This window comes from Mus caroli, chromosome 8 (genome assembly GCF_900094665.2).
Source record: "Mus caroli chromosome 8, CAROLI_EIJ_v1.1, whole genome shotgun sequence".
Classification (NCBI taxonomy): domain Eukaryota; kingdom Metazoa; phylum Chordata; class Mammalia; order Rodentia; family Muridae; genus Mus; species Mus caroli.
Genome location: NC_034577.1, coordinates 57,551,618 through 57,563,501, shown reverse-complemented (window position 1 = coordinate 57,563,501; position 11,884 = coordinate 57,551,618). Strand labels below are relative to the sequence as shown.

At 45.5% G+C, this 11,884-nt stretch overlaps 2 protein-coding genes across 2 annotated transcripts in view; both read left to right on the top strand.

Annotated features, from left to right (window-relative positions):
• LOC110300574 (tripartite motif-containing protein 60-like) overlaps nucleotides 1-2,899 on the top strand; it is a 5,457-nt gene extending 2,558 nt beyond the window's left edge. The window contains exons 2-3 of the mRNA XM_021170796.1: nucleotides 908-2,621; nucleotides 2,702-2,899. Coding sequence (XP_021026455.1) covers nucleotides 1,201-2,586 — 1,386 coding nt within the window. The 5' untranslated portion in view covers nucleotides 908-1,200 and the 3' untranslated portion in view covers nucleotides 2,587-2,621; nucleotides 2,702-2,899. The remainder of the gene's footprint in view (nucleotides 1-907; nucleotides 2,622-2,701) is intronic.
• Nucleotides 1-11,884, top strand: part of LOC110300573 (tripartite motif-containing protein 60) — a 19,643-nt gene that overhangs the window by 2,558 nt on the left and 5,201 nt on the right. The window lies entirely within an intron of this gene.

Here is an 11,884-nt window from a genome sequence, read left to right as displayed (position 1 = left end):
TTAAAAAAAAAAAAAAAACTCCCTTTCTGGACAGTTCAAATGACAAGAGGGGCAGGGGATGCTACCCTTTAGATCCTTCTAGAACACACTCGTGCAGGACAGACAGGCTTTATGGCCACACTCCGTTGGTCCCTAGGTTCTTGAAGTATTCCTTACAGATAGGACGGCGAGCCTCTGCTTGGAGATCAGCCAGCCCTGCAGCAAGCTCCATTGAGCCCTGAACAAAGGTTGTGGGAGAGGACACATTGATGCTGTAAGGCCTGGCCCCCTAGAAATGGAGTTATAGGACCATGGTCCTTGGAAGAAGAGCCAGTGCTCTAACCACTTGGCAATTTTACCAGCTTGTGTTGCTGCCTTTCCTTTTGTTTTGTTTTGATTTTGATTTTTTGAGACACGATTTCTTTGTATAGCCTCAGCTATCCCACAACTAGCTCTGTAGACCAGGCTGGCCTCAAACTCATAGAGATCCTCCTGCCTCTTCCTCCCGAGGGCTGGTACTAAAGGCATGCGCCACTACTTCCCAGCATGTGTGGTGCTGTTTTGTTTTTGCTTTATAACTTAATTGTGAGTTAAAGCTCTGCAGAAGAAGTGCCCTGTATTTCCCTGTATTGAAATACCTTCAGCCCCTGAATTTTTGCCCGTTGATTTTTGCACTCATCAATTTGTATTGACATTTCTTTAGTGCATGTGTGAATATGTGTGAGTATGTGTGCTCTCAAACAAGTATGGGCACATAAGCATCGTCACGGAAGTCAAAGGGCAAATTTCAAGGTTTGGTTCCTTCCACAATGTGGGTCTCAGGGACTTAACCTGATCCCATCTGCACTGGGTTTCTACGTGGGTGCTTTCATGCACTGGGGATCACAAAGCCTGCTTTTTAAACTCCTGTCTCTTATGTCACCCACAGGAAGGATTTAGTTCCTTGGATGTGAGGCACCTTACTTCGATTGACTTCAGGTCACTGAGCTGGGAAGGCAACAGCCTTGTTGAAATGTTCTGATAGACAGTAGTCTGTGGGGGCTGGACTCTGCCATCTGACTCTGGTGCTAAGGCACAAAGGACTAAGCAAGTTTTCAGAGGCCATCATCAACAAGGCAGTGAAGCTAAAAGCTGGTCGGTCTTCCAGAGCTAAGGGAAGACCAGAGAGTCAGGCTTTCTGGAAGCAGTGTGTCCTCTCCCACAACCTTTGTTCAGGGCTCAATGGAGCTTGCTGCAGGGCTGGCCGATCTCCAAGCAGAGGCTCGCTGTTCTGTCGGTAAGGAATACCTCAAGAACCCAGGGACCATGGAGTGTGGCCATAAAGTCTGTCTGTCCTGCACCAGTGTGTTCTGGAAGGATCTAAAGGGTAGTTTCCCCTGCCCCTCTTGTCATTTGAACTGTCCAGGAAGGAACTTTTTGAGTAATCAGCCACCAGGTGAGTTCACTGAGGTTGCCATCTTGCCCCCTGAAAGAACTAGCAGAAGTGGAAGGCAAGAAGGAGAGCGTCCATGGGAAAAGCCACAACAGGTTTCCTGTCCACTGCGCAGCTTCCCCCTGAGTCACTTTGTTTGGCCCATGGAAAATGCTATCGTCTGCCACAGGAAACAAATTGACAGTTACATTAAGCTGTGGAGGGAGATGGTGGAGCCAATCCAGAAAGCAATTACCACACAAAGGAAAGGATGGCTAGAACTGAGAAAAAGAACAGAATGCAGAAGAGAAAGAGTGAGGTCTCAATATGAACAGAATAGATTGTTCCTCCAGGTTGAACGGGAGAAGATTCTTGGTCAGTTACAAAGTGAAGAGATGGATGGGCTGGCCAAACTACACAAAAACCTAGCGAAATTATCAGATCACGCCTCTTTGTTAAAGGGTCTGTTGAAAGATCTAAAGAGCCAGTGTGGAAAGTCAGAACTGGCCTTGCTGGCAAGTGTTAAAGATTGGTATGAGAGATACAAACAGTCAGGATGGCCTGAGATGGCCTTAGTAACGTTGAAAGGGTACGACTACAGGTTTCCTCTACAGTATTCTGACTTAGACAGAATTATCAAGCGATTTCAAGTTGACGTAATTCTGGATCCTGAAACAGCAAACTATAAGCTTACAGTCTCAAAGGATCAAAAAACTGTTAAATATGGGAGCTGGGAGAGGATGCCCTATAGCTCAAGAAAATTTTGTTTTGACCCTGCTGTTCTGGGATCTGAGGGATATAGTTCTGACAGACAATACTGGGAGGTTGATGTGGAACTCAAGATGGAATGGGTTCTAGGGGTCTGTAGGGAGCCTTTTCCCAGGAGCAGGTATGCAGAACGGTTCTCCGATGAACAGTTCTCAGTGCAGGATGGATTATGGGGAGTTGGGCTAGACAATTCGCAAACTTATGTTGCATTGGGTGGTAAGAAAAACCATCTTCTTCCCAAAGTATCACCTACTAGGATTGGGATTTTTTTAGATTCTGAAATGTATGAGGTTTCGTTTTACAATTTGAGGGATAAGTCCCTGCTGTACAGGTTTAGCGACTTACCTCGGGGCACATTTTGGCCTTACTTCTACACTGGATATGACTCCGAGCCTCTGAAGATCTGCACAGTTGAAGATCTTGAGTGACAACAAGACAGAACAGCTGGTGGACAGGGCAGAAGGTGGCTGGCGTGGGCGGTGGCTGGCGTGGGCGGTGGATAGCGTGGGCGGTGGATAGCGTGGGCGGTGGACAGGGCGGGAGGTGGCTGGCGTGGGCGGTGGATAGGATAATGGGGATTTTTGATTTGCTTTTTCTTTGTTTTGCTTTCCTTGTTTTTCAGTTTTCACTATAACAATCGCAACAGCTATTTTGTTTTTAATCTGTGTCAGGAGTAGCCTGTTTGATGAAACAACGTCCAATAATGACAGACACATCCTTAGAAATAAAAATAAGACCTTAAGTTTTTTTGTTTTTGTTTTCTCTTTAATGTAAAAAGAATGGCAAGCATGTATGCTTTTATATAGTCACTGTATTTCTTAAAGGTGTCACTATGTAGTCCAAGCTGGTGCAGAACTTGGGGTCCTCCTGTGTTTCTTCCAGTCACTACATTTAGAGGTACATGCTGGCATTTGAAGGTAGGAACTTCCAACACTCAGTGGTTTACCTCTGCATTTCTCACCAAAATGTGCTCCCAGTTTTCTGGTCCCTCTCCCTCTCCCTCCCTTCTTTTCTTTCTTTCATTTTTTGAGGTAACACTGTGTGGAGTAGACTGGCCTTGAACACAGGGAGCTACTCCAGACTATACAGTTTTCTGCCATGCTAAGGACTGAGTTGGTGGTCTGTTTTATTGACTCTACTATGGACAGAAGAGAGCTCGCACACCACTCACACCTATTGCAGTATATATACAATAAACACTCTGACAGAAAGGAACCTTGCAGTGCCAACTACTCCAGGAGCTAAAGGAGTATGGGAAGTTAGATGCCAGCCCAGGTGACAGCAAGCTAAGGAAGGGACCTGTTGAAGTTGAGCATTGGTGGCATGCCCCTGTAATCCCAGTACTTGAGAGGCTGGGGCTACATAGTCTCAAAACTCTTATACCCCTAAAAAAAAAAAACAAAAAAAGCTGCTGTGTTTATGACCCATGCATAAATGGGGCTTGGCCAGGAGAATACTTGAGCACTAGTGTCCTTACCTAGTATAGGTAAGGTCCCAAGTTCAATTCCCAGCACCACAAAATATCTTCCCACGAGTGGGCTCCAGATGTTGAATGCCCTGTTTCAGTTTTGAAGGCTCTGCTTGATGGTATAATGGTTGTGCCTAAGAAGGCCTTGAGCTCAAGGCCAGTTTGGGCTCCATACAAGAACGTGGCTTTATTTTGTTGTTTTAAGATAATGTAATCATATGTGTAGGTAGGTGTATTGCCTGAATCTATGGCTGCACACCATGGGTATGCAGTGACCGAGGCAGCCAGAATCAAGCTTTAGATCCTGGGAATGGAGTTAAAGGCATTTAGAGCTACTTTGTGTGGCTGGTAGTTCCCTAAATCTTCTGGAAGAGCAACCATTGTTCTTGCCAGACCCTGTTCTGTTCTGTTTTGTTTTTGTTTTTAAGACCCATCTGGAACTGTCTAAATAAATAAATTCCTGGACATTGTAAGCTAAAGAGATGGCTCCAGGGCTAAGAACACTGGTGACTTTTACAGAAAACCATTATCTGTCACCAGCACCCCATGGTGGCTTAAATCCCAGGGATTCATGCCCTAATTCAACTGGGTACCACAAGCCAAGTGAGTCCCCGAGCCAGCAGTGTCTGTGTTCACTGCACCCCAGTCTTCGGCACAATGGAGAACTATGGACTCAGACTTAGGGTATCTCAGAGCTACAGACTGAGACCAAGACACACATCTGCAAGGAACTGGTGGTCCACTGGGCATGCCCGAGCCTGGTTCTGTTCTAGTATCCTAGAATAAGATGACATTTCTCTGAGCCAGTTAGACAGAGAGCACTATCTCAGGCTGGTGGCACTGAGCACCTCTGACTGCAGCCCCTGGCTTTCCAACCTGAAGCCTAGGTGTTAGGTTTCCTTCAAGCCTGAACTCCAGGCTGAGAAAACTGGGGCACTCCAGGGCCCCAGTTCACCCTAGGGCTCAGGGTTAACTGAAGACCAGCATTCCAAGGCCCCAGTTCACACTAGGGCTCAGGGTTCAAAGCCTTGAGAGGAGGGGTTCAGGGAGACCTACACAGCCTCCTCTCCCTCCCCCCACCCCAACCCAGCGTAGTTCTGATGTCCAAGATACACGGACGAGGTTATGGAGAGAGTTTTAGACTTAGAGCATTTGCCTTTCATTTGGGAAGCCCTAGATATCATTCCCAGCACAATCAGTATATTTTAAATCCAGTAGCCACTGTTATAGGGGAGACGCCATGTTTGAATTTGTGGAAGCTTACTGAAAGCAAGTCAGCTGTTGGGATATACAGTCAAGCAGTGTTTCTCAGAGATTATATGTATTAATTGGAGCAGTGCGGGGGGGCGGAGTGGGGCAGGTAGCAGGTGATGGGTGAATCTCTACACAGGCAGAGATCAGAAAAGGGCAGTACTGGACTCCTTTGCTGTTCTTCCTCTTTGCCTCTGGGGCTTGGATTACGTATCCCCCTGTCTCTGCCCAACTTGGATTGGTGTGCCAAGTGTTTGTAGGCACAACGCATGGTTTGTTATATTTGTTATAGATGCTCAACTTTGGTCTTTATCACTGCCCGGAAAGTACACTTAACCACTGAGCTACCTCTCCAGCCTGGGCTTTTTGTTTTATAGTCAGGGTTTCACTATGCAGCCTTGACTGACCTGGAATTTACCATCTAGACCAGGCTGGCCTCCAATCCAGGGATCTACCTGCTTCTGCCTCTGCTTGGTTTAAAGATCTTTTTTAAACCTTTAACACCAAGCCTTTTCTTTTTTGAATATGGGAACAAAGATCTATTCACCCCAGACAGACCAAAGAAGATTTCTCCCAATTCTTGGTGAACCAGTGAACACAATTGGAGTTACATACAGGCATGTAGCTAAGGGTATGCCTATTGGAACACTCACAAATAATAGATCAAGAAAATCTCAACCATCCAGCAATCCTTTAGTCTCTTATAATCTTCCATGACCAAAGGTTAAAGGGATCCAGTCTTGGCAGGTCTTCTGAGAGTAATTATAGCTGCCAAATATTTATGTAATCTATAGCCAAACCCGACACTGAATTTCTGATTCTCCTGCCTTTCACCTCCCAAGTACTGGGACTACAGGCAGGTAGCACAAACAGAGCCTTTGAAACATAGGTTATATATATTTTTATTAAATTTGGGTTTCCAATCAGATAAAAGTACTTTTCCAGTCTGTTTCTACATTTTAAATATGATCCCCTCCATTTTATTTTGGGAGGAACTTGATATATGTCACAGGTAGCCCCTCATCATCTTGTTTCAAAACCACTCTATCCAGTATTATGAAAATTACAGTTCTCTCCTGTGGCCATGTAGAGTTCGAGATGCTGAAACTGGCCTGGAGCAAACCACTTCATTGCACCTTGAGTGGCTCCCCCATGGCACTGAGTATCAGGGCCTTTGCTGCCAGAGGCACAGAGTCAGCAGAAGGGACCTAGTGAGCACATGCTTTTAAAAATAGGTATAGCTGGGGCTGGAGAGATGGCTCAGTGGTTAAGAGCACTGCTTGCTCTTCTAGAGGTCTGAGTTCAATTCTCAGCAACTACATGGTGGCTCACAACTATCTGTAATGGGATCTGATACTCTCTCCTGGTGTGTCTGAAGACAGCTACAGTGTACTCATCATATATACCAAATAAATTATATATACACACATATATATGGAGAGAGAGAGAGAGAGAGAGAGAGAGAGAGAGAGAGAGAAGTTAAAGGCATACCTCTACTACAGAGTGAGTTTGAGTTCAAGGCCAGCCTGGGTGACTTGGGGAGAACCTGTCTAGTAGCAGATTGGGGGTGTTGATCGGTGTAGAGAGCTGGATTAGCAGAAGTAAGGTGCTAAGAGGGGAACAAGAGAAGGAAGCAGGGGAGGAGTGGAGGGAGGGAGGTAGTAAGTATGGGAAGGAGGGAAGAAGGAAAAAAATACTCCAAACAACCTGGAAGAAGACCACCTCCAGAGGAAGGACTATTGAGATCGAAGTAAGCTGTCTCACACAAGGACAGGCCCCAGAAGCTGGACATGATGGGTATTCTTTTATCTTTCATTTTCTATTGTTCAGTCCTTGCATACACATCTCACGGTGACTTCTCTTTGCTGCATTGTTCAGATACATTTTAGGTCTGTTTCTCTTTCTTCATTTAATATATTGTAAAGTGTTCTTTACCTTCAATTGAATCTCATATATGCCCCCCATATTCCTGTCTTTTCCCTTTCATCCTCTCTACTCCCCCTTCACTTAATTACAGCCTTCTATGACTTCAACAATCCTTAAAATTCACAGCCACTAACACTGTCTCAGTGGTCCCTGCTTAGCTATGTTACCCACATTTGGTAACCTTAACTAAGTTAAGGTTACAGTTTCTTTCAATTTCTTCAGAGATGATTTTCTTTTATCTAATACTTAATCCATACCCTTCCTCATCCTTATATCCTTCCTATGTCAATCCCAGAGATCCGAAGAGAAAGACCCAAATCATCATGGCCAAATTGATTAAAGCAAGCAATTGGTTAAAACAAGCTTTTTTATTCCTGTATACAGCTGTCTGTCTCTAAAAGTGTGGTTCCAGAGGTCAGCACTGGATGTGCGAAAGACAAGGCTTTTATGGATCACGGGTAGGGGGTAACAAATGGGGAGTTTGGACGGCAAAATAAGGGAAGCTACAGGAGCAGAACATAAGCATAGCAAGTTAGTCATAATGACCTGAAACAAAGATATCACAAGGTGGGCATAACAAGCTCATAACAAGATAGTCTCAACAGCCTTTTGAAACAAAGAGTTGCAAAATGGTTTTGAAACAAAGGCATGGTCACCATTTCCTGGAACAGGCAGTATGGAACCATTGTAGTTAAGATTACAGGTGGGGCATAGCCCAATCTTTGAGAAACAGAGGTTTAATCATAAACAGGAATGAACCTAGTTTGCCGTTAGTGTAAGATGGCTTTTAAGCCTAAAACGGAATCAGGCTGGTTCTTTACCTACTCCTAATCTTATTAACTAAACTCTGAGTACACTCTGTACTATGCTTGCTTGTTTACCCTCCAACAGTGTTAGGAAGTCTAAGAGGTTACTGTTATTAGCTAGTAGGTCAATTCCACGATGGTAATTCCAAACACCTATAGTTGCTCTCCTAGTTAAGATTCTACTCAAGAAGCCGGGTATGGTGGCACATGCCTTTAATCCCAGCACTCGGGAGGCAGAGGCAGGCGGATTGCTGAGTTTGAGCACAGTCTGGTCTACAAAGTGAGTTCCAGGACAGCCAGGGCTACACAGAGAAACCCTGTCTCCCTGTCTCGAAAAGACCAAAAAAAAAAAAAAAAAAAAAGATTCTACTCAAGGGATAATCAGGAGCATGCCCCAGGCACCGGAGCTTCTGGTCTGAATAATTATTTACAACTGAAAGAATAAACACGAGCCATCACGCCCGAGTTACTCTATTATTATTTTTGAGACAGTGGCTTCCTATGTAACCCCAGCTGGTCTTGATCTCCCATTTGTAGCCAAAGCAAATCTTGAACTCATGCAGATCCACCTGTCTCTGCCTCAGGAGAGATGGGATTCAGGGCATGCACACTCACCCCAGCCACTGACATCTCATCTGAGTCTTGCGTGTATCCTTGGATTGGAGTACTGGTGAGAGGTCCTGAGATCACTTCATGCAGGTCCCTTCATTCCACTCTATCTGGCTCTCCCACCTAGAAGTGTCTTCTCAAGTCCATGGGTAAGATGGAATGCTTACTTCCATAAGTGGCACCAAGCAGAAATAGGGCTCCTGGGTTTTAAACACTGCTATGTAATGTCCTTCATGTCTCTGACTCTTTGTGAACTCCTGCTCATTTTGAAACTTTAATTTCCCTTTAAAACATCCAATCTCAGAGCTCAGTGCCGTGAAACACACTTATAATCTCAACCAAGAGGATTTTGAGTTCAAGACCAGCCTAGGCAATATAGAGAGACCCTGTCTTAAAAATTAATAAATAAATAAATAATTTAAAAAGGTGCTTAGACTCCCCTGAGAATTGGAATGGAGCCCAGCTCTTTGCCTCACTGTCCTTTTAAAATTATTTCTTATTAAATTGACTTACTTGCCTGTGTCTGTACACCAGGGCCACATCCTGCTTGTGGAGGCCAGAAGACAACTTACACTGTTTCCACTACCTGGGTCCCGGGGATCCAATTCATAGTATCAAGTTTGGCAGGCAGCAACTTACCCATTGGACTATCTTGCTTTGTCCTTACTGCCTTTTTTTTTTTTAAGATTTTTTTTTTCAGTTATGTGTAGGAGTGAGTGCAAGAGCCTGTGCAGGCCATAAAATGGTGTTGGATCCCCAGGAACTGGAGTTATAGGCAGTTGTGAGCCACCTATGTGGGTTCCAGGAACCAAACCTGAGTCCTCTGCAAGAGTAGTGTTCCTAACCGTTGAACTCTCCCTCCTGCTCTTGTGTTTGGTTTTTTATTTATTGTGTGTGCCAGTGTGCAGTGGATGTGCATGCGCAAATGTGGTGGCCCACATGGGGTCAGAGGACAGCCAGGGAGTGGCAGTCCAAACCTTCTACTTAGTGACACTGTCTTATTGCCACTGAGTAACCAGTCATAATGGCTGCCTCTTACATCAGTTAGCAATCAAGAAAACACCCAGATCAATTTCTTAACAGAGATTCCTTCTCTTCAGGTGTCTTTCGGTTATCTTAAGACCATAGCTGAAACTGACAACCATCAACAACGGGGCCTCTCCTTTTTGGATGTGAGTCCCTGCCACATTCTCTACACTTTAAGAACTTCTAGCTGGCATCCTGTAGTATCTGTTTTGGATAAAAGTCGGCAGTTCTCAATCCAGAAGAGTACCAGAGGCTCCCTTCAAATCGTTAAAATGCTGATTATGGACACGGCTCAGCCCACAGTCTCTGCAGCTGCAGACCCAGCTGCTACTGGCTTGATTACTTTTTTTTTAAATCGATGCTTTATTTATTTAGACTTTATTGTATTTATGTGTGTCCATGTGAGTGTATACAGATGTTATAGGAGCTCAGAAGAGGATGTGAGATTCCTCGGAACCTGAGAGATATTTTGGCGCTACATGTCATGAGTGTGAGAAATGGCTTTCTGGTTCCTCTGGAAGAGCAGCCAACACTCTTAACAATTCTTGGTCTTCCTGCCTGAGTAGCAAGTACGCTTAGCCACTAGGCCATCTCTCCAGGCCCTAGGTGTTTTATTGTTAATTAACATGTAGAAATTGCATACTATAATTTATAATTTATAGTATGCAATATGACATTTCAGTGTCGATGTGTAATGATCAGATCTGTATAAGGAATGTCTGGTTTGGGGTGTGTGTGTGTGTGGGGGGGTATTTTGCTTTGTTTTTGTTTGGTTTGCTTTGTCATTTTCTTGCTAGGGATTAAACCTGAGCTTTATACCTTCGAGGCCTGTGTAGTGTGGACCTCAGAGAAGCATACTGAATCCCTAGGGCAGGTCACCATGCGGGTGCCTTAGCTACAGATTTATTTCAAGGCCACTCGGTATCTTATTTGTGCGAGATGTGTGTGTGTTGGCATGTGCATACCATGATGCTTGCAGAGGTCAAAAGACAAAATTTTTTGGCGTTGTTAATGCAAATAAGAACCTCAGCGTCATCAAAGCAGCTGCGGGTCTTTAGCCAGGCCCATTGGGCATGCGCAGATTCTTTCCCCGCCCACTTCCCCAGTATTCAGTCTGCAACTGAGAGGTCTGTGTGCTCTGTGCTGAGCTCAACTTTTCTGTAGGGCTGCCTGCGTGCCTCCTACAGGTAAAATGTGGGGGTGGGGGGCATAGAAAGGGCTGATGGGAGCATAGCTCAGTGCAGAAACCGTCAGAGCGCAGATTATGTGCCGTCTGATCTCCTTAGACTATGGAGCGGCTTTTAAGAGCGGGAGGAAAACGGAATAAAGTTGGGCATGGTGGTGCACGCCTTCAATTCCACCACTTGGGCAGCTGAGGCAGGTGGATCTCTGGGAGCTGGAGTCCAGCCTGGTCTGCATCGTGAGACCTGCTCTCAAAAATAATTATAAAGTAATTAATTAAGACACGGTCACTGTGGCTCTGCATGCAGGCCAGCAGGTCAGATTCCGACCACTCCAGAGGCTCAAGCGGGAATATCCAAAGTTTAAAGCCTGACTTAATTATTCGTAATGAATTCAAGGCCAGCTTGTACAAAACCTAACCAAATCACTTTATTGTTGTGTCCGTGTGAGATTTGTGGGGACGCGTGTGTGGATCCTGGTTCTTGTGCAGGGTCAAAGACAACTCTACAGAGTTTCTCCTTACAGCTTTTAGGTAGGTCTTGGGGATTGAACTCAGGTGGGCCCGTGTATCGTGTGGCTGCAAACACCTTACTCGCTGAGCCATCTCGTTGGTTGTGAGAAGTTATTTCAAGGTTGAAATCTGCGAGGTGTTTGGAAAAACTGTAACCTGTAGGATGGTTGGGAGTTGGGGAGTGTCCAAAGTAAAGTTCTGGGTGAAATGTGTACTGACAGATCGTAGCATACTATTGACACGGAAAAAGAATTCACTGGCCCTGAACGGGACCTGCGTTTGTAAAGGGGACTAAGAGACTTTAAGGCATAAAGGAGGGCAGGGAAGGTCGGGGAACTGAATATTTGTGGAAAGGAGGATAGAGGGTGATGGGCTTCCTGTCCTCAGACTGCATCCTCCTACCCGCTTCTCGAGGTCTGGGAATTCCCCCAGGATCCCCCCGACCAACGTGGTAGAAAGAAAGGGCCAACTCTCAGGAGTTGTTATCTCGAATCCACAAGGGGACCATGACATGGGCATGCCCCTCCCCAACAAGTAAATAAATATCATTTAAAACTTAAAATATATCTCTGTTCTCATAAGGGAAGCTGATGATCCCTTCGGACTTGGCGAGGATCCTGCCTCTGTTTCCTTCCCCAGTGCTGAGATCACAAGTGTGCTCCATATGCCCTTCCCCCACCTTGTACTTTAGCCTGTATGCTCTACACTCCCCACCTCTACCTTACAGTTAGCCTGTGTGCTCCATACTCCCCACCCCTAACTTACAGTCAGCCTGTGTGTTCCACACCCCCACCCCTACCTTACAGTCAGCCTGTGTGCGCCACACTCCCCACCCCTACCTTACAGTCAGCCTGTGTGCTCTACACTCCCCACCTCTATCTTACAGTCAGCCTGTGTGTTCCACACCCCCACCCCTACCTTACAGTCAGCCTGTGTGCGCCACACTC